Source organism: Protopterus annectens, chromosome 8.part0, assembly GCF_019279795.1.
Source record: "Protopterus annectens isolate FY-2018-M chromosome 8.part0, PAN1.0, whole genome shotgun sequence".
NCBI lineage: Eukaryota > Metazoa > Chordata > Ceratodontiformes > Protopteridae > Protopterus > Protopterus annectens.
This window is the reverse complement of record NC_056741.1, coordinates 1,166,329,396-1,166,352,694: the sequence shown is the minus strand read 5'-3', so window position 1 is coordinate 1,166,352,694 and position 23,299 is coordinate 1,166,329,396. Positions and strand designations below refer to the sequence as shown.

Below are 23,299 nucleotides of genomic sequence, written 5' to 3'. Positions count from 1 at the left end.
AAAGGGATAATTAGTAGGACATATAAAATACTGGAAGATAAGAATCAATCAGCAGAGGTTAGAAAAGACTGGGAAGAGACAGAGAGAAAGGAAAGGTGATGGACAAAGGAACAGTGGGAAAACATCTATATGCCCCCCCAGCCATATGCAAAACATTCAGTAGGTTTAGGATTTTTGTATGGAAGTGTGGAAAGAGGGAGGTAACTGGGAACATGTTTTTGGGAATGTAACATTTTGGCAGATTTTTAAAATTCCAGAATACTTTGTCTGAAAGTTTGGGGCAGCAAAATGATTGAAACTAATGAAATTATTCTTTTGAACTGGGACACAAGCTCTAAATTGAGTAGAAGTTGAAAGTCCTTGTTAAGTTTAATGTTATTAATTGCCAAAAAAGGAATTACTAGAGAATGGAATTAAAAATCTAAACCGACCATAATTGAAATACTTAATATCGTAAAGGAGATACAAGAACAGGTTGTGGGATCTTTAGAAAAGGGAAGAGACAAATTAAATACAAATACATGGAATTTATGGGAACAAAACATGTAAATAATGTTCAGGAGGAGGAGTAGGAGTGAAATTTAAGGGAAAGAAGGGTTTGAGCAATTTATGTAATGTTGAAGTCAATGACAAGTCTTAAAAAAGCAAGCATATGTATAACGCTGGATGCCAATGAAAAATGTTTATAAGTTTTTTTTTCTTTTCCGTAACTGCATGTAAACCCAAGTGAATTGATTAAATGTGTAAAAAAACAGAATATTCTGGCTTCTAGTGGGGATACTATTTATTTCACAAGAACTCCTGTTTAGCAAATCAAAAAATCTATCGGCATAACACACGTTACATGTATGGGCACTCCAATCTTTGGAGGGGTAATTGACATCACCTAGGATTATGTAGTTGTTGTTTACAGGATTTATTTATTTATTTTTTATAAAGCTTCCAAGAGTCTAACACTATCATATGAGGGCATGGAGGGGGTTCTGCAACATGATTTAATATGGCGACTTTTAAACTGAAACTCTAAGATCTCAATTTGTGCATTTCTGTGCCATCAGTGCAGATGAGATGTGACCTCTGACATACACAGAGATACAACACTGTTTCCATCAGCTATGGAAGGGCACACAACACAGGTATGGAGGTAGTGCTTTATTTACATTTAAACCAAGTCTTTGTAATTACAACATACAGGGACATGTTTCAGATGCAAAAGTGTCTCAAGATTGGACGATTTGTTACTGAGACCTCTGGTACTCACAAGATCCACCTTAATGTGGCCCAGTTTAGGGTAACATGAAACTGCTTAGTTGGGATGCCCATTAGATGGGCTCTGCCTAAAAATGAACTATGAAGAGAGCAAAGGCTTTTACCAGTATGAGGAAATCCTTGAATGAGAGATACAGGCCATCCTTTCAAAACGTGCTAAAGAATAGATTAATTTAACCATGCCTTACATAATAAATCAGGATATTTTTCAGGATTTACTGAAGTAATTTATTTTTTTCTACATATATGTGGGGGGAGCTAGCATCTAAGCTCTACCTCTCACCTAACAAAGGAATTCAGCACATAGTTATTCAGTACAAGAGTATGTAACTTACGTGTCATGTATATTGTACAAATCAGTTTTCCTGCAGAAACACCTTTTTGCTGTGCTGGTCTCTTATTCTGCCACTTGCCATGTAAATAAGAAATACAGTTTTTAATGCCAGCATCATCAGTGCAACAGTGTCTGTCCAAAAGTACTAGAAAAAATTTAATTTTATACAGTATTTGCACCTCAAAACACATTTTAATAAAGTCATTTACCTAACAGAAACACCTTTAGGTCTTTATGTATTATGCAGTTTAAAGCAGTATACAAATAAGATAAACATTAGTCAGTTTACCACTACATATGTAGGATTATTGATAATTTTATTATAGGCTGATATACTGGAGCCCCTCATCGAATGGTGCCAGCTATTAAGCCAATTGTTAAACCCATTTATTTTTTTTCTTTATACCTAGGCATCACTTCTGGTGAAGGAAGGATTTGATTCCTTAGCCAGAAACTTTCCTTTACTTGTCATATGCAAAGAAAGTTCTAAAAGGTTGTTCTGCATGTCCTTCAGGGTTTGCACACCAGGTCATTTACTCTCATGGACCACTATTACACAAAGTTCTATCCATTGCAGGAAACTGTCTGAGGGCCCTTGTGATGTCTATGATTCTGGCATCCCACGACAGCTGAAAGTAGCCTTATCCTTGTCCAGCCTGGTGAGTGAGAAATGTGTATGATTAACAACTGAGTCACCAATCACTAAGACATTTTTGTCAGAGGCTAGTTTATGAATACTTTACAGAGTAAAATGGTTGCTGGTGACTTGCTTATGCAAGTGTGCACAGTATAGGTGAGCTGACGGATTTCTGCTGAGGCCTTTTCTTACAAGTTCAAGGAGGCTTTGGCATGGATTTTTTTTTTCTTTACAGTATCAGAGTATGACATTGCTGTATGCTCTGTCTGAAAACGTGGTAGCGGTTGAGGTGAGGGTATGATTATGGTATGCTCACTCTGTACTGGTAATCATGAAAGGGATTCCTCCATATTAGCTAGGTGTTAGAACCTCTCAAACACATAATTTTCTGCGTTACGTAGATGTTCATTGTCAGTGAGCAAAAGGCAATTACTACTCTGCCTTAGGATACCAAACACTAGGAGGCTGGCAAAGGAGGGGAGGGACAAGTTTGATGGTCCTGCAAATTGTTCCATGCTTTGAGTGTTGGCTGGTTAAGTGTACAATGAACCTAAGGGAGGGCTGGGGGAGTACTACGAGAACAGTATTAATGGTGCCAAAAGAGCAACATGCAGATCGCTGACGTTTCCCAGTACAGCTAGAAGCAAATCAGGGCAGCCAAATGGTGAATAGCACAAGTTAATGCTTCCCTGAGCACAGTCGAGCCAACTGTCAAGCTAGAGGAACAAAAGACAGTTTGACAGTAATGGAAAAAATGAAAATGTACTCACTATGCACTCTCTTCAGCTACAACTATGGAGGTGCTGAGCAGAATGCAGATCAGCTAATGGACATGCAATATACAGTAATTATGCAGAACAGAACAAAACAACAAACCAGAAAATAACTCCGAGAACCAGCAGTGCTCAGACATTGAGAAAATGGCAGCAGTTAACCTTTAACCTTTTTGCACAAGAAAAAGTACTATATTTTCTAAGACAGCCTCCAACACCTGGCTAAACAAGCTGTTCTTTGTGTAAATGCAGTTTCACTTTAAATACTCCAAAACAGTTACAAGTGCATCAAGTGCAATAATACTTTAATTTTCTGGTGTAAAAGGGACTCATAAATCATCAACTCAGGTGGAAAATGTCTTAATCTAGTGCACAGAGGCACAGCTCAGATCTAAAAGGAGAGCAATAAATAATTACAGAAAACCAACGAGGAAAAAAAAAGACATTTCCTTAACAACAAAAAATCTTGGGTATGACTTTCCTAATCTACCTGAAGCATCCAAATGTTTGATCATTCTGTTTTATCTTTTGCAAGATGTAAGATGGTGATCTTTGCAGGCTTAAAGGCTACAAATAACTTCCTGCTTATTTATAAAACTGGGAACACCACAAATACAATGCAAGTTTAAGTCACTAGAATTGGGTAATATAAAACGGACCTGTTGGTGAGATAGATACTTCTTCTAGAGGATAACAAACATATCCCTCTGGAATCAAGCTTTCTCTCCATCTCAAATAAAGTAGCTCCCTTGCCTTCTTTAAAACTTACACAACTGGACAGGTAACCATAAACTGAAATGGTCCTTCAGCACATGGACAGGGGAAGCATTAAACTTCAGTGGCTACACTCATAATGATCTTCTAAATCAACTCTCCAGTATACACCTAAGAACTTGGATTAAATCCCATCTTTGTAACTGGGAAAATCAAGCAAACAGTCCTTCAAAATGTGAACCGGTTGACTGGAACAGAATTCTTAGTGATGATGTGGAGAATGTTCTTAAATTTGCTGGATATCCTCATGACAAAAAAATCCACCAAGAATGAAAAGAGTCAGAGGACACAGATGTTCCTCTAGCTTTGGAGGTTGTTCAAGATTGCCACTAAAATTTCTAAATCTAGCTACTTTAGAAACAAGAATGTGCTTCTCATTACTTATCCTAAAGTATTCTGGAAGGTTATTTAAAATTTAATGGGTGATCATAATAAGTCAGTAGACCTCTACGTTATCAACCCAGACAATCAAGCTCAGCAATTAGACAGCTTACACGCTCAGTTATCCATACATGATTCACGTCTGTAAAACCCAAGTATTAGGACTGTCCAATGATGCAATACCTAATACAAATACCTAACTAACACAGTTCTCTTTTAAGGCAATTTCTGAGTAGTTCTTAGCCTTATCAAAGATTTTTAGGACAATTACAATCATGGACTTGCTGTGATATATCCTACCTTTTAGAAAATTTAGCAGCAACCCTTACTTCCAAGCCTTTAACCCACAGTCACCTTGCATATGCTTAAGCACACTAATGTCCATGTCCCAAATGTGTCTAAGCATAGCTGCAGCATGCACTACTGTCTGATCTTTAAATTTCGTCCCTTAGCAAAAATTCCATGTCTCATAGCTTTGAGTATGTTACAAAATGTGGCCTTCATTTACACTTTGAACATGGATTTAGAAAACTGTACCTTAATTGTTAGCTGCAGCATTACAATAGCAATGTGAAAAAATGCCTTCTAATGGGAGTCCACCTGTGTCAAGCAAAAAAAGAACATCTGAAACTGCAAACCTTTTATTACTACTGGCTATGCTCAAAAATAGATTTAGTGTGGGCCTACTGATTAGTTTATGAGATACCTAGCTGAAAGAAGCTTCTGGGTCATAATTGGGAGAGGGCAGATAATTGTGATAAAGCACTCTAAGGGTGCCATTCCTCAAGATCCTATTTTGGACGCGTTGTTGTTTTTATTTATTAATAACCTAGAAATTGATTCACTAGGATTTTAAGTCACCCTATTTGCTGATGACCTACTTTGTTGAGGGCTACCAAAGCCTATGTCATGGTTCATAGAATGATCTAGAAAGACTTTACCTAGCACTCACACTACATTCATATAAATAATCTTGTAAGAATATTTGTAAAACCTCCTTAATTCACTTTGTAATGTCCCTTAGGATAAATAATGAAGCTATTCTGCAGTAGGTTTAACTACACTGATGATTCGACTACAAGCTCAAAACAAATATTCAGGAGTTTGGCTAGATCCAACACCCTCTTTTAGAATCCATACTAAGACAACAGCTAACATGTATCTAAAGTAGTACCAATTCATCTATAAAATCACAAGTTTCTTTGCTCCCCCCCACCAAGTTAGAAGAGCTACTGGTACATACCACCTTATATCAAAATTATATTAGACTATTCTCTACTGGTGATCATAACGTTCTTCAAGCTGTATTAAAACATTGCAGATTTTCTTACTCTCAGAAGCTAAAGAATCCCACCACCTATTCCACTGAAAAGCTAAAAGGCCATCAATTATTGCCTGAGCTATATCACCCCTTTCAACTGTCTTCAACCTTCTATATCTCGAATACCATCTCCCACTGTATTAGAAGCTAAAATGTCGTTCCTACAACTACCCAATAAGGACTCAAGATTGAGGGGGCTATTATTTTGAAATTGCCTTTTGCCTAGCTATGAAAAAGGTGAGAAAGCCATCATCAAAACTGCGTCTGCCCTACAGAATCAACTACCTGCAGGTCCTAAGAATAAAAACTCTCAAGAGTTTTAAGGCTAAACTTATCAATCATATAGCATGTATTTATAATTGTAAATGTTTTAAGGACATGGGATTATTACATTAAACCACTCTTACAGCAAGTAGCTTCATCTGGAGAATGTAAGCTTAACTGTTTGCCAGTTAACTATGTCTGCAGAATACAACAGTTTATATTTGATGTGATATCCCTAAATACATTCCTATCTATCAGATTTGCCAAGACTAATTTATGAGGGTTGTCCCATGAAACCGATTTTGTATGCTTTTGTGTTAAATCAAGTGATATTATGATTGCGCTTCTTACATGCTATACATCGACTGTGCTACAATCTCCTGCACAGCTGTTTAAATTGATCTTCTACTTGCTGTCTTAATCTTGTTTAATTGCATATACTAGATCACCAGTTAATTGCATAATGTATGAAACAGACTTTATGTAATGACTGCCTGCCTTATGTTTCAGACTGTAGCAAAAAAATGGCTCCAGGGACAGCTCACTTACCTGGCTATCAAATACGTAAATACACAAAATGAAGGCTTTTCATGAAAGGACTACAACCTAGTAGTTTTGCATTCTATATAAAAAACAACAAACCGATGGAGCACAGATATTCTTTATATTTACTTTAGTAATGTCCTCAGTCCAAGTGCAATTTCTTCTGTACTGCTTGGTTGAGTTGTACAGTGCTCAGTTCTTAATATGTTGGGTTTTAATAAAGTAAACTGGAAAAGGTTTTTGTGCACCCTTGTCTGATTTCTGTAGTATCATTTACCTGGAATATTGATGCACTTCAGCTGTTCTGCATTCTGTATACTACTTGTTGAATGAGACACCTTCAAACAGCATCTTGCAAGAATTTACTGCTGGCTAAATGGCAAAGCATAGAGCTACAGTGCAGATTAAGCTTTCTGAAGTCAACAAATAGTACTAAAGAACTGTTATCTGATACAACCATACAGCCATTCACATGATGTTGAAAGAATGGTGCTGGAAGGTCTGTCAGAATCATAACACCTAAGACTATGTGTCGTCTTCTACAGCCCCTCTGTAAAAATAAAAAAGACAGACTACATAGGCAGACAAAAATAATAAACATGAAAATTTAGACCAATGAGCAGAAGTGGCACCATGTAACTGTTTTAATCAGAAGGTGCAAATTTTGGAATTCATTATCTGAGTAAAGATCCATATAAACAGATCAATTACTCTGACTTCTAACCCAGACGCACATCACTAAACAAGACCTGCATTAACAGCATTTGATCATCTATATTTGTAAGGCTGTCCCGTGCATCAGTTTTCTGAAAGTTATACTAGTAACATATCAGAGCTTTATTTAAATAATGCTTCAAACACAGACCACTGATAGTGAAGTGGGAGGGTGTCCAACTGCATGGACAGCAACTGGGATTCTATTAGCAGTTCCTGTATTACTGCGTGGGGATTCTATTCAAAGGGAAAAAAGTGCAGAGTGCACAATAATTCCCACATGGGATATTGGGGACGAGCCTGACATGTGCCAAAGTTCAGAATCTGGAAACACACAGTAGAAAGCAGAGGATGTTTGTGGTGTGACACACCAAGGGCATATGACCCATGTTACCTGTAATGCATGTTAAGTTTGACTGAGGCACATCAGCTACGCATAAGATGGCCCCCAGACCTTGATTCACAGCCTTCTCCATCCTCTTCCATGCAGACTCTATATGGTTACTCCCTCCTATGTGGTATTTCCCACTTTATTGATTAGATGGTGAGTGTAGAAATACATGTGGAGAATAAATGGGCTCTAAAGGAGGACCTAAATGATAGGAAAGGGCTGGGACAAAAACATTTCTGTAATTCATAGCAACATAACATTCTTGATGCAATGTCAACTTCCTCCCTCCAAATTTATTTCTACCACTTGCCAAAGGCTGTACTAAAAGTAGACAGCTTGCCGGAAGGGTCTGCAAACCTGGACAATAATTTTAAAAACTATATAAAGAAAATACATTATTTTACGTAATCTTACCTGGCTTTTGAACCTTGCAGCCTCATATCTTGCACACTGGCTACATCCCATAATTTTATTTTTCTGGTATTGCTTCCACTTAGAAGTCTGTTTCCTTGACAGAGGATTATACCTGAACAACAAAAACAATCAAAGTTAATGTTACTCAAATAACTAATTGATAACTATAAAGTGATATTATATAATTTTAGTGACTCAGTGTGAGCTAGTTAAGCTAACACATATTCCTACTAACCTTTTCTGGAAATGGGACATGCAACACAAATAAGCAGGTCAGTAAATTATGTTTGTCCACCAAGGTTATACATACATTTGAGAAACTAAGACTGCTCTATGAAACCATTTTTTTAATACGGTAAAAGTAGACAAATCAAGAAACTATGTTTAACACCTACACTTCAGATAAAAGGAAACCAATAAGGGCAATGCATTATTTTAGCTCCATCTATGAGAATATGCGCAGTAAGAACTAATGAGCGAGAGTATATGGAGCAGGATGCATGACTGGTAAATCAATGGCACTCCACCTGGAAATGAAAATACAGCTTCATGAAAAGTGGCGGGTAAGTACAAAGGCCTGCCACAATGAGTGACTGATGAAGGGGTATGGAGGGAGGGTGAACAAAAATGCACTGAAAACTAATCAAAATGCAAATCATAAATCAAGACTTTACTTATGTGCAGGCCAGCATTTATATGCAAGACTAGAATAAAACATACTGTAGGCCTTAATTTATGTATGTAGAATAATGCTAATGCATTTTACTTAATAAACAGCCATCTTTTTGGAACATACTTTTTAAGGAAATATAGTCTCAATCAGACATGGCAAAACTGCACAATGAGTTACAATGTCACCTCACAGCAAGTGGTTCTCTGGTTTGGTCTTGTCCGAGATGTATTTTGTGTTTAGTCTGTTTATATGGGTTTCTCCTTGTATTCCAGTTTCCGACCACATCTCAAGGATAGAGTTGCTAATTCACCCATCACCTAAGTTATCTGTAGGTTTACATATGGTTTCTGCATCACATAGAAACAAGGCCTTGCAATTTATGCCTGTCCCCCCCTTCTTCCTCTGGAATGGTGATAGCTGCTCAGGTAGTTGTTACAGGAGTTTGATGCGACATGACAACAAGTGATGCATTGGCTCAGTCATACGGCTGATTTTGATTATCTCACTTTCTGCACCCCAAGCTATAAACACTGTATTTTGTTGCATGTTATGTTACATCTAATGTCTTCATATAAAACAGTTAAGGAGAAATACAGTAGTTTTATACTGCAGATGCATATAACACTGTTTATAAAATTTGCAACACCTTTACTTGAGTTTATTATCCAAAGACTGTTATGCTGACATTTTTTCAGGAATTACTTTAAAGCCACAAAATAAAAAGTAGAATGGACCACCAAAAACAAAGTAAAAGAGGTCACTGCAATGATCATGTTTACCACGTACAATATTAAGCTTTGAATTATTTATCTCCGAGCTCTGCGTTTCTCACCAATAGACTATGTTGGGCTATTAAAAACAGCTTGCTTACCAATTTCTCCTTGATCTGCCTCCCACGTCATAAAACAACAGTTTTTCTTGGTGTCCCATACACAGACTCGGCCTGTGTTAGTACCAGTATAAAGAATGGAGTTTGTATTGTAGCAGAGAGATGTTAATTCCACTGGGCCCAATTCATTAGGCACAGGAGCACTGTGAACCTGAAACAAAAAGTCAGTATTACACACACTGCACAAATTTCCCCTAAATGCATTTAACACACGGTTATATACACTGTATATACTACTTTCCTTGTCAGCTGTATTATTGTGCTGCTAGAAAACAGCATTATCAGAAGTAAAGAAGGCAGAAGACGTACAGAAAAAAATAATTAACGGGTAAAGGAAATGTATAATTTGATGCAACGATTAAAAAAAAAAACATCAATGACCAGGGCCCTATTCAAGTGTTAAATGAGAAGTGGACAAAAAGAAATTTGATTAAACATGTATTTTCTATTGTAGAGTTTATTACTGTGGTTTAGGTGGTTTATTATCTCATTTATTGTTCCAATGCCTATGTTAAATCAGTTCATTACAACTGAAACTAGTATTATGACACTAGCTCACAAAAACAGAAAGCAGTAGGGAATAGCAGAAGAGACAGGAGCTATAAACACTTAAATTTCATGGATTTAAATTGGACATACAAAACATTCAAAGAAGCAAATGAGTGCAACAGGCTGCTGAAACAAAGAGAACAACTGTTTGTGCTAAAAATCCACCCACAACCACTTTTTCCTATTTCTGTGAATGGGATTGTGGTGTCATATCAACAGTGACAATTTAGAAATGTAGCATGTTACAACCCAAGCTGGCCAGATAATCATAGAAAAGAAGAGACACAGTGTATTCACCATACCAGTTGATTCGCAAAAAAGTTTTCTGCAGTGGCAATTGTTGGAAAATCAACTTCTGCTACCCCAGCTCAGCCATCACACAATGAACCCAGCCTGTACACTCCGTAGAAAAAGAGAAAGCACAACTTGAAAGACATAAAAAAACCTCAAGAAAACAGAATAATAGACCTGTCATACTTGAAGGAAAATCCACCTAAAGATTCTGGATAATAGACCATTCAGATACGGTGGGGGGTATGCTGACAGAGTAAGAACTATTCACTGCAGAAGAGTACTGTGTTGATCAACTGACACTCTGTGTGTGTGTGTGTGTGTGTGTGTGTGTGTGTGTGTGTGTGTGTGTGTGTGTGTGTGTGTGTGTGTGTGTGTGTGTCTTGAGGGCTTCAACAGTGAAGAAACTGATAAGAAAAATCTCATGCAGTAAAAACTAAACATTCACTAGAGGATGAAGCAAGAAGACCAACAGGTAACTAACTCCTCAGAAGGAAAAGTACTCAAAAAATGAGATGCTAAAAGGTGGCCTAACGCCTGGAACCACTGCCCAAGAAATAATGCTTTGTTAAAGCTGTGAAGACAATTTTACTGACCAAAATATATAGGTGCACAGTGGAAACATTTTATCTAAAGAATATTTTATTCAGATTCCACAATTACAAAATTCACTCGATCATTTTAGCCATTAGAAAAACTAGTGAAAATGTACCAGCAAACATCAAAATGTTTAGTAACTAAAACACAAAACACTGAAGAAATGCATACATGCTCCTCAAGGCTTATATCCAACTAGACCATGAAACAGAATCATAATATCCACTGTCTCACCTTCAAACATCCAGCAGGTATCCCACCACACTCCTACATCTGATGTACTAGCCCCTGCTCAAATAATTAAATAAAAAAAAACAGAATGAAGATGCTATGATTTTTGTCTTGCACCATAATCCAATGCTCTGAATCATGTCATTCTATTAGATTCCCTTGTTACCCTCACCTCCTTGAGACATCAACCTTTACTACATAGATGAAACAGACCAGCAAAAGATTCACTGTTCTTCCATCCCCTTCATTTACCAGTTCCTGAGTAAAAGAACTATGACTAGGGGCAGCAAGGTGAGGCCATATTTTATTAGAAAAAAAAAACAACTCCTGCACGCTCTTCTTAAATTCTAGCAGTTTAGGAAAAAATAGAAATATGCAACTCATTCTGTACTACCCCTTCACCACACTTGCAACAAAGAAAATAAACTACTAGAAACATTTTGTTTGACCTTCTGAGAAAATAAAAAAAAAAACACATGAAGACACTTTCTTCTCAGAATACATTTTCTTGACTTGGCTGTAAACCTGGGGAGGGGAAATAAAGCCTCCACTGACTATATGATTCAACAGAAACAAATTCCTTCTATATGCATGCCCAATTCCCTTATAAATTTCCCTTTTTGTCTATTAAAACAGCAAGAATCCTACTAACTATGTGTTTCAAACTAGCTCCATATGATCCATTCTTATAGATACTTGACTGTCCACTTATACAACTATTTATTCTAACTCAGACCACTGATAAATTACTTATGGAGGAGGTAGTGTCCCGCATGAAAGCAAACTGAGTATGATGCTGATTCCAAGATAACATGGAGATGGCATCTATGCTTTTCTTCCAGTACCTTAAAAATGCCAGTCCTACAAAATGGCTTATATGCCCCACCTTAATTTAAGGCACCCCACAACTGAACCAGCATTAAATCCTTGAGCCAATGTGATGTCTAAAGGTGCTTAAAAGTCCATTCCATAACTCTGATCATGTCAGTGACAGAACAGAGTAGAGTAGGTCCTTCACCACCCAGTCACAAAACCCAGCCTACCCTAAAATAAAATCCACCCCATGGGACGCAGTTGGCCAACACAAATATTTGCAGTACATTTCAAATGTATCAACTATGCACTGGTAGAAGATACTCACCTGCATGGCTTTAAAATAATCTTCAAAACTGGGAACCCAGAGATCTCAGATTCATACCAGCAGGGTGACCTTGTCCCATGCAACTGTGGCTCTCTTCTCTTCAGACAGAATATCAAATGTAGTGCCCCTAAAAACCTGGAACAAATACCTCAGGGGGAGTCAAGGGAAAGGCCTTAGCTAGGTACAATACCAAGGGAAAATTAACATCTTGAGAACCTACTCCACTTGACACAAATCAATAGGAAGAATTCTTCATGATGAACAAGACATCTGTACACTTTTTAACTAGGGCCTCAGAAGTCTTGGTGACTGGCTGTTCAAAACTAGAAGAAACAGTGACCCTCAAATATCGTATGGGATACTGATACAACACACATGGGAATTCTTCCTTAAGCAACGCTAAATAGATAAAGTTCACCACCAGGGCCTTCCTTTTAGTCTGACTAAAAGTGCAACGGGGACGCTGAATCAAAAGAAACAGCTTTCCTATCTTAGGAAACAAAATATATTAAACATAAATTTCTACTTTCCTGTTGAACCAAGATGAACTGAAAAGAACTGCCTTACGCTGAGTGATGGACATATCAACCTCTGGACTACCCTGTTCATGGAAGCCTCTGATCATAAAAAAACATTTCCTATTCTCAATTCCGGGATCTAGCTGGAGCTGCAGCTTATATGACTTGGGATTAAAGAGTGGACATGGAAAGGAGATGAAGAAGCCAAATGAAGAATTGAGGAAAGAAGAGACCATGACTACTTAACTCACTCTTGGTTGGTGGAGAGGTATGTGTTTCATGGAGGTGTGCTTTTTGTCAGAGATCCCAGGTGGAGAAAGAAATCCTAGTGGAAACATCTGCAGCTAAGGGAACATGACTTTCTGCAGGTTTATGCCACTAGAAGAGAGGAACAATCATGCTCTACACTCACTGCATGCTTATTTCTATAGTAAGGAAAACATAGGGAATAAAGAAACAGTATGTCTTGATGCTAGCCTCTCCATACCTGCAAGCTGTCTACTGGCAGCATTCTGGCTGGAAAGTGAGAATAAATCATGGTTTCCACTTGTGTGCTCACTTTCCCTGGGATGTGAACATTTGTTAAGAGTGATGTCCAAGTCTACCCCAGCCAAAAAGATAAGAATCACAGAGTAATACTAGGATAACTGCCTTTTTGGTTTAAGCCTAACCAGTTACCTCATGTAAGAATCAAACCCGTCACCTTGTGTCTACAAAAAAACTGCGGTGGTGGTGCTACGATAACGTTGTCACCTCACAGTAAGACGTCCTGTTCGATTCTCAGCTAAAGCGTCTTCTGTGTGGAGACATGCGTGAATGGGCGTACCTTCGTTGAAGGTTGTGCGTCAGGGCTGGCAACTCTGCATGTAAAAATCTACTGCCAATCATTAGCGGACCGGAGTTCTGCTGTGGCAACCCCTAACTGGGAGAAGCCGAAAGATACAACAACAACAACCTTGTGTCTGCAAAGCAAACAGTCCAAACATTAGCACAGTGTGTCAGGGATAGTATGTGACAGAAGAATGCCAAAGAAGCTGAAAAGTAAAGTGTACAAGACAGTGGTGCAACCAGCGTTTCTATACGACTCAGAAACACGGGCAGTGAAGGCAGAACAGTTAAGTAAACCAGAAGTGATGGAGATGAAGTGCCTGAAATGGGTGGCAGGATGCATACTGTGTGATGGATAAAAAAATGATAACATCAGAACAGAAGCTAAAACAGCTTCAATTGTAGAAAAGGTCAAAGAGAAGAGATTACAGGACTTCCAAGACGGCTGCACAGTGATCAACAGCATAATTTCTGCTCTCCCAGTGTGAAAACAAAAAGGAGTGCAATTGAAAAATGCTTTTTGGTATAATTCCATTATTGGCTAGTAAATACTCTGTATGGATGCCAACAAAGAAGAAATTTGGAAAACCTGAAAGAAAACCAACCAGAAAAGGTAGAGAGAAAACACAAGAGAGTTCAAGCTTCAGCTTTGGCTCAAGACATAGCTTCTAGTAATTTAGAAGAAAAAAAATAAATCAAATGTACTTACAGGTGATTAGAATAAATGAAACATTGAATGAATACATCAATTCAAGCAACAAAAGTCTGGAAAATAAAATAGAAGAAGCTTTAACTAGCCATTCAGATGAACTGATAAAACTGCAAAAATAAATAAATAAAAAACAGAGGCTGACATGAGGAAAAGGCTGGCTGAATATGAGTTTTCTCTACAACTGTGAGTTAGAAGAGAGTGCACAAAGAAAAACTGGGATTTTCTGCTGTAACAGGGAAACCAGAAGGAGCAGACTGCATTAAATTTATGAAAGTACAAACAAGCAACTGGACTGGTGTTCCACTGCAGAATCTGTTAAACGAAAGGGCACATCAAGTATATGCTCCAAACCTGACCATGAGAAAACAGCCAAGACCTATTTTTAAAAATGCAATCATACCAGCAGAAAGTGTTGATCCTGACAAAATTTGGCAAAAGGACAAAGTATTAAAAATTGGAGACAGCAGACAGTTTGTAGAAATTGATTATTCACTGAACACCAGGCAGAAGAGAAGAAAATTTACTTCAGCAATCAGGGAATGTAGAGAGGCAGGTGTGAGATTCAAGTTGATGCATTCCACTATCTTCAAAGTAATTTTTTCCTGGAGGATCAAAGTAATGTTGGCACAAAAGAGGCTAAGGAGGAAATAAAAAAGTTTATCCACCAAAAAGTCAGTCAGCAAGAAGAAGGGGACTCTGATTCTCATTCTTCTGACAGTAAGGTTCATAGAGAGACTTTGCCTGTTAAACCTTTTCCAAACTTCCAAAGGAAAATGCTTGAGACAGAAAAAAAGCACAGGAATCAACAGTACCTTGGACTTGAAACAGAGTCTGGTGTTGGGAGATGGAGATTATCAGGAAAAAGTCCAGCAACTCTGAAACTGGTAAAGAGATGGAAGACTACAAAACATCTCATCACATTCGTAAAATATGGTTTTGCAAGAAAAAGTGGCTGAAAAGCACTGAACTTTTACTGACTTTGTTAAACTAGCAGGTGGACTGTAAAACATAACCACACTTTTTATCATTCATGTTTAGAAGGATACCAAAAGGGGGAAAACTGTAAGTAAAATAATTTTTGTTCTTATTATTTGCATAAAACATTTCATGATATAAAGTACATGTTGTATACAATAAAACAGTTTTGTGTAATGGGCAGTCAGAGGTATTTCAAATGATAGGGAATCTTTAGTGACTGCTGTATGTGTTAAAGATATTAAACAAATACTTTTTATTTGTAAGAAATATAGGTTTTATAGTATAACAGCAGCAAAAAGGATGGGCTAAAGCAAGTTTAATGGTCATATACTGTGAACTTAGCTGCTGGGGTGGGGTGTAAAAGTGCACTGATTGTGTAATATGTAAAATTACTACAGTTTCTCTTTTTATTTTGCAAGGGTGAATGTCTAGATTACTACCCTTAGCTTAAGCTGCAAACAGGAGTTTTTGTAAGCATGTAGAATTTAAAAATACAACAAAATAAATAAATAAAAACATAGCTAACTCAGAAGTTCTCCCTACCGGCTACAATATCATTAGACAAGTCAGACCACTTCGTAAAGGGGGTGGAACTGCCTTACTCTACAAGTCCAACTTAACTGTCCGTCAATTACCAAACTCCTACCCCTCCCCCAATAATTGGGACATACTTATCTCACAACTTCAACTTCACCCTAAAAAGGTCATCACCACAATTGTGATCTATATTCCACCTGGTAATACACCTGCTAGCCTTGAAGACTTCTTATCCTAGTGTTTTTCCACATACTCACAAGAAACCCTTATTCTGGGGGACTTCAACCTAGATTGGTTCACATGTATATCAGAACCACCAAGTAATCTAATAAATCTCCATGGCTACCAGCAGCTAGTCCAAATTCCAACTAGGTGTGATAAAAAATCTAAAAGAGAATCCATCCTTGACTGGGTCCTAACTAGCAACCCCACATTGTACCCTCACACAGGCAGTCTCCCAGACACCTTAAGTGACCACAACATAATATACTTTATACGTAGTAGAACAAGCATATGCAAAACCACTAACTATATATCCACTAGAAACACAAAAAAATTCTCTCCTGAGGTCCTCAACACTTTACTGTGTAACTGTGACTGGACCACCCTAAAAACCCTCCCACTTGACCAGGCTGTAGCATATTTCAACAAAACATTTCTATAACACCTGGACACTGTCGCTCCATTGCGCAAAATCAAAGTTAGAACCTCTACAAACCCCTGGCTCAGTAAAGAAACCAAACAAATCTTCAAGTCCAGAGACACTGCCTGGCATTACTATCAAAAAAACAAAGAAACACAAAGCCTAACCAAGTACCAAGAACTGCGCAACCGTGCAAAAAAATGCATTAGGCTGGACAACAAATCCTACTACACAACATTACAAACTAAATACCAACACAATCCGCAAAAAGTTTGGCAAAATGTAAACCAGCTACTAAAATCCACCCAAAAGGCTACCCCCAAACCAATCACCCCTGACACTAAAGTTTCCATCGAAACACAATTTAACTCCCACTTTGTGGACTCAATTCTATCCTTAGTATCACAGGACAGTTCCTTCCTCACTATCCCCCCCCAACACAAATAACACTAATACAAGCTTTACCCTCAAAACAGTTTCCACCACTTCAATCAAAAGCATGCTCTCCAAACTAAAAACCTCATCAACAGCAGCCGACCTACTCCCCAGCTATTTCTTGAAACTTACAGCAGATGCTATTGCTATCCCAGTCTCCACTCTCATAAACAGATCAATTGTTGAAAACTATGTGCCCAAACTCTGGAAAATATCCTATGTTACACCCATACATAAAGGCGGCACCTCCACTGAACTTAATAACTACAGACCCATTGCTTTACTCCCCCCCGGCCAAAATCCTAGAAAAATGCATCCATACCCAGATGCTAAACTATCTCCTAGACTGCAACATCCTGTCACCTACTCAGCATGGTTTCAGACCTGCCCATAGTACCACTACAGCTCTCCTCTGCTTCACAGACACAGTAAACCATCTCAAAAATGAAGGCCTGCAAGTGTCAACTCTTTTTTTGGATATGTCCAAAGCATTTGACACAGTCTCACACCAAATCCTGCTAAACAAACTAAACCAATATCATCTATCTAATTCCACTCTTACCTGGTTCCAAAGCTACTTAACTGACAGGTACCAAGCTGTGAAATGGGAAAATTCTCTCTCTCCTCAGCTGCCCATAACTATAGGAGTCCCACAGGGTTTTATCTTAGGACCACTACTATTCACAGTCTTCACAAATGACCTCCACACCTCCACACAGCATGCATCTAGAATTCAGTATACAGATGACACTACCTTAATCTGTGCTGCAGAAAACATTCCCACCCTCCTGCAAACAACTCAACTAGCATTCTCTGATGATGAAAACTACCTTACCAAAGCCCAACTTATCCTCAATCCAAAGAAAACTCAGCTTATGATTATAACCAGTTCTAACAAAAACACTAACAGTCAATTCACTATCTACTCCACAAATGCTACTCCAATTGCTCCAGTGCCACAGGCTAAGCTATTGGGAATAACCATAGACTCCCACCTAAAATTTGATAGTCATCTGAACTTAACTATTAAAAAAGTACATGCCAAACTGGGGTCACTCTACCGTATCAAACCATTTCTTACCAACAACACAAGATCAGCCATTGCTCGCTCCCAACTTCTATCCACCCTACTCTATGCATCTCCCATTCTGACTAATCTCAACAAAACTGAACTAAGCAAAATGGAAGCTTGCTATAACAGAATTGCCCGTTTGCTGCAAATTGCTCATATAGAACTCATCATTGTACTGCTTTGAGACAGCTCCACTGGCTTGAACTGCCCAACCTCCTAACCTACAATCAGCTCTGCCTCTGTCATTCTATCTATTACCGCCCCAATAAGTGTCCTGCCCTCAAAAACCTAGTACAACATCACTCAGCCAAAAGGCCTCTTAGATCATCAAGCAAACTACTACTAGAAGTCACCAACAGCTACAATAGCTTTGGAGATGCACTATATAGTAGTTCGGTGGCTAAAAAATGGAACTCTGTCCCTACTAGCATTCAAAACACATCATCCAAAGCCTCCTTTAAAGACCTCATCAGGCAACATCTCAAGCAAAGTTGGCAGTGCCATGATTGCTCCCCAGGCTAGTGAAAGCAGATAACATATGCATACTAAATCTAGAGCAATTTATAATAGTTTTTCAATCTTACTCACAAACACTGGCTAATCTACAATGTATGTACTGTACCTGTGTACTATGTATGTATTCTACCTACATTCCAAAGTTCAGCTGTACACCACAAATCTATTACTTACCTCTATTTTTAAAATTAATATATTTTTTGATTGTTCTCTCCACTGTAACTGTTTGTACCGCATGCCACTGTAAAAACATGTCTCTTGTAATTTGTGTGTATACTGATTATGTCTAAATAACTAAATGTGTCTGTAATTTTTCTTTGTGGAGCTTTTCTCCCCGGGCCTCTGCTGAAAACGGGCCTTTTCGGCTCAGTCAGACACCCCTGGTTAACAAATGTAAAATAAATAAATAAAATAAAATGACGAGAGCCATGAAAATGTTAAGCTTCTTACAACTGCAAAGAAATTAGCTTGTTTGCTTTCCACTGGCAAATGTTAAGTGGAGTTGAGATGTCTGCAGCTGTGCATTCATTTCTGAGTGAAAATTGAAAAGACTCATTGCTGAGAATGTTTCCATGGAGACAAGCTAGCTGCAAGTGCAAGGAGTTAATTCTGAGAATTGTGAATTTTTTTTCTGAGAGAAATGCAAAATATGAAGGTACAATGGCAAGCTGTTCACTAACAGAAATTAAGAGGTAACAACCTTGCTAGCAGTCATAATACTTTAATGCAGTTAATAGAACAGTTTACAATCTAGTTTTATTTAAAGGCAGCCAATGCACTTTTTGTAGGGCTAAAATGTAATGTTTTCTGAAAGCATACAAGCTGTTTTTCATATCTGGGAGGGGAAGAGAGATAAGAAAAGAAAAGACAATGAGTGGGACGTGGGTGCACAGGCTGTAACAAGCACTTTAGCATGGGTAACCTTAATTTTTGGTTAGATAATGCCTGTAGGAGCAGCCATCAATTTGGATTAATTGTTCCCCTCTGGAGGGTTGAGCTTCATGTTTTGAAGATGTACATAGTTTTGTGTGTCTATTCCAAGTTAATAAGGGATGGAGGTGTTTTGTATCAAGTTTTTTTTAAGTTTTCATTAAAACAAAAAGTGTTGAAAATGTGACATAGGTTCAAATGGATACGAGAAGAAATAACTATACAAAAGATCAGCCTGTTAAACATTTGCATATGCATGTAACACAAAAGCTGGAAATACACATTCAAAAAATGGTCATGGGTTCTTAACACATTCTCACTATTGCAAATAAAATTCAAGTACTCGCCTATAAATAATATTCCCTGCTGAAAGCTGATAATTTCTCCCCAAATTTTCATGGGAAAAATAGCTTTTATCAGGGTGGCTATGTTATCCATAATATCCTGGAAAGTGAATGGCCTTAAGTACTGCTAAGAGTACTGAATTATATTAAGCAACACAGAGTGCCAATGGCAATGCTTTTGGGAAAAAAAAGCATGTGAATTTGACAAAGACAGGATTCAGAATAGATATTCAGCACAGTAGGGACAGATGAAAACGGGAGTAATTACACTAATTACTAGAGGGGGTCCAGTACTGATAGATGAGGAAAAAAGACAAAAAAATGGCAGATTTGTGGTAGTAAGGGGCCACTGGCAAGGGAGGGGGATTACAATGGCATGTATTGATATTCCACCAAAAACTGCTATTATGGAGCTTAAGAAAATTTTGGGAGAAATGATCAGCTTTCAGCAGGGAATATTATTTATAGGTGAGTACTGGAATTTTATTTGCAATAGTGAGAATGTATTAAGAATCCAGAAAGTACAATATAACAAAAGAAGATAGATTTCTGAATAAATTTCTGAAAGTATTTGGTATGGAAGATGTGAATTCAGAAGTAGGAACTTATAATTTACATGTTATTTCCCAAGGACTAGATAAAAATTATATTTCACAGGAACATGTGCAGGTAACTGAAAGCTTCAACACACATCCAATGACTATTTATGATCATGCACCAATAAAAACTATGATAAAAGTACACGGTAATGAACTGTGAAAATAAAGACACCGGTGCTTTCCTTCCTACTTGTTAAAAAGCACGGAATTTAAGGAACCAGTAGTAGAAAGTAATTGCAGGTTATTAGGGAAGATATAAATTTCTTCAGAAGTTATAGCTAGTGATTAGGATAAAAGGAAAATGGAGCTTAAAATAGGGCTGAAATAACAGAGAAACAGATATGGTTAAGAAGTAAAAGAAATTACATAGAGGGGCTGACAAAGGTAGGTTAAAGTACTGAAGAATAAGGGGAATCTCGCAGAACAAGAGAAAGCAAATGCTGAGTGCTTAAAAAAGGGGGATATCTGGATGATATGCATGAGTTTAGAAAGACTCTAATATGCTCATTTCTAATCCTTACCATCCTCATCATACCCAATGCAAATCTTAACATCTTTAACTCTGCCACCAATAATTCTGACTCTTGCCTTTTTGTCAGTGCCACTGTCTCCAACCCAAAAAACGTAGCTGGTCTCACTACTATCTTGTAGATCTTCCCTTTCACTCTTACTGGTACCAGTCTGTCACAAATCACTCCTGACACTCTTCTCCCACCCACTCCACCCAGCCTGCTCTCCCTTCTTTACCTCTCTTCCACACTCACCATTACTATGAACTGTTCATCCCAAGTATTTAAACTCATCCACCTTTGTCAGCTCTACTCACGGCATCCTCACCATTCCTCTTGTCCTCCCCATCATTCACACACATATGCTGTCCTAGTCCTGCTGACCTTTATTCCTCTCCTCTCTAGAGCATATCTCTACCTCTCCAGGGTCTCTTCAACCTGTTCCCTACTCTCACTACAAATCAGAATATCATCCGCAAACATCATAGTTCACAGGGACTTCTGCCTGATCTCGTTTGTCAATCACCATTGCAAATTAAATAGGAAAGGGTTCAGAGCTGATCCTTGATCTAATACCACCTCCACCTTGAACACATCCGTCACTCCTACTGCAGACCTCACCACTGTTGCACTGCACTCGTACATATCCTGTACCACTCTTGCATACTTCTCTGCCACTCCTGACTTCCTCATACAATACCACATCTTCTGTCTAGGCACCCTGTCATATGCTTTCTCTAAGTTCACAAAGACACAATGCAACTCCTTCTGACCTTCTCTATATGTCTCCATCAACACCCTCAGAGCAAACATCGCATCTGTAGTGCTCTTTCCTGGCATGAAACCATACTGTTGCTCACTAATCATCACCTCCCTCCTTAACCTAGCTTCCACTATTCTTTCCCATAACTTCATGCTGTGGCCAATCAGTTTTATCACTCCATAGTTACTACAGCTCTCCAAATCACCCTTATTCTTAAAAATCTGTACCAATACACTTCTCCACTCCTCGGGCCTCCTCTCACATTCCAAGATTTCATTAAACAATCTGATTAAAACCCCCACTGCCATCTCCCCTAAACACCTCCATGCTTACACAGATATGTAATTTGGCCAACAGCCTTCCCATTCTTCATCCTCTTCATAGATGTCCTTACTTCCTCCTTGCTAATCTGTTGCACTTCCTGATTCACTATCTCCACATCATCCAACCTTCTCACTCCAATTCTCTTCATTCATCAGCCTCTCAAAGCACTCTTTCCATCTACTCAGAGAGTATAAATGTAAATATTTATGGAAGACTTAATTATACTAATTGAATGAAAAGCGAAAGTGAAAAACAGTGAAAACTTGTTGCCTGCACTGTGTCCCACCCTCCCTCCCAAGTGTTGTTGTAGTCTTACACTTGGTGGCTTTGGAATTGTCTGCCCTTGCTGCAAATGATTTTGGTCACTCCTCCTAAGTACAATCTCATTTGATCATTCAACCTAGTGCAGTGAGATCATTTGGGTAGGACTACCCCCTTGCTTCTTTGACTTTGGACATTCCTCCCTGTTGCAACTCATCAGCTCAGTGCACTGTGTAGAGAGAGAGAGAGAGAGAGAGAGTGCATTTGGGAAGGCCAACCCCTTCGTTTCCCTAATCCCGAACTATCTTCTGTTTCCTCCCTCTCCACTTAAAAAAATGTTTACACTTTATTTAGCTGCTTTTACTGTAATTGTGTTCTTCATACTTTATTACCTTATGTTTGCTGTGTGCACTTAAGTGTTCAAGTGTTTTTATTCTGTTGCATTTATTACCGCTTGTTAGTAGCCTGATTAAATTTATCTGTTATTCTAAGCATCTTAGCTTTGGTTTTAGCACTTGTGCTTCAGGCCAATTACTTTACATTTTAGAAGGTTCTTGTGGTCTACAATCTTGTGGACAAACCTTATCAAAACCCTTTCTCCATAAGTCCGCCCAAGCATTCAGAATACTATGTCTGGACAATTCCCATCAGTTTCTCCTGCCAGCCTGGTTGGCATGGGCATACTGAGACAGTGCAGCAACTGCCTCATGTTTACTGACAACCCTCTTCTCTTAGCACATAATTCTTCCGCCGGTGAGAAATGCATGTACATCAGTAACCTGGAGTCCATGCTCCCTCACACCACAGTCAGTACTCCTGACAAATAGGAGATTGCCAGCACAAACATCACATCTCTCACATCACATAGCCAAGCACTGCACACACACACTCCTATGCAATGGTCCTCAATAAAAACTTACCTAAACAGCAGAGACCTCCAAAACACACTCACAAACATTCCGCACACAACACCAAACATATCACACACAGTAGACAACATACCAGTGTCTCACAAATACAGCCCATAAGGCACAAAAGAATTAACCATCACAACCCACAAGACATAACAATAAACCAAACATACTAGTCATTGGTGACTCAGTTGTGAGACACACCAATGCCCCCCTCACCAGGCTCGACAAGG

At 38.4% G+C, this 23,299-nt stretch overlaps 1 protein-coding gene across 1 annotated transcript in view; it reads right to left on the bottom strand.

Annotated features, from left to right (window-relative positions):
- WDR90 (WD repeat domain 90) overlaps nt 1-23,299 on the bottom strand; it is a 1,773,335-nt gene that overhangs the window by 15,733 nt on the left and 1,734,303 nt on the right. The window contains exons 34-35 of the mRNA XM_044079383.1: nt 9,360-9,528; nt 7,816-7,927 (exon numbers count right to left, since the gene is read on the bottom strand). Of these exons, the coding sequence (XP_043935318.1) occupies nt 7,816-7,927; nt 9,360-9,528 (281 nt within the window). The remainder of the gene's footprint in view (nt 1-7,815; nt 7,928-9,359; nt 9,529-23,299) is intronic.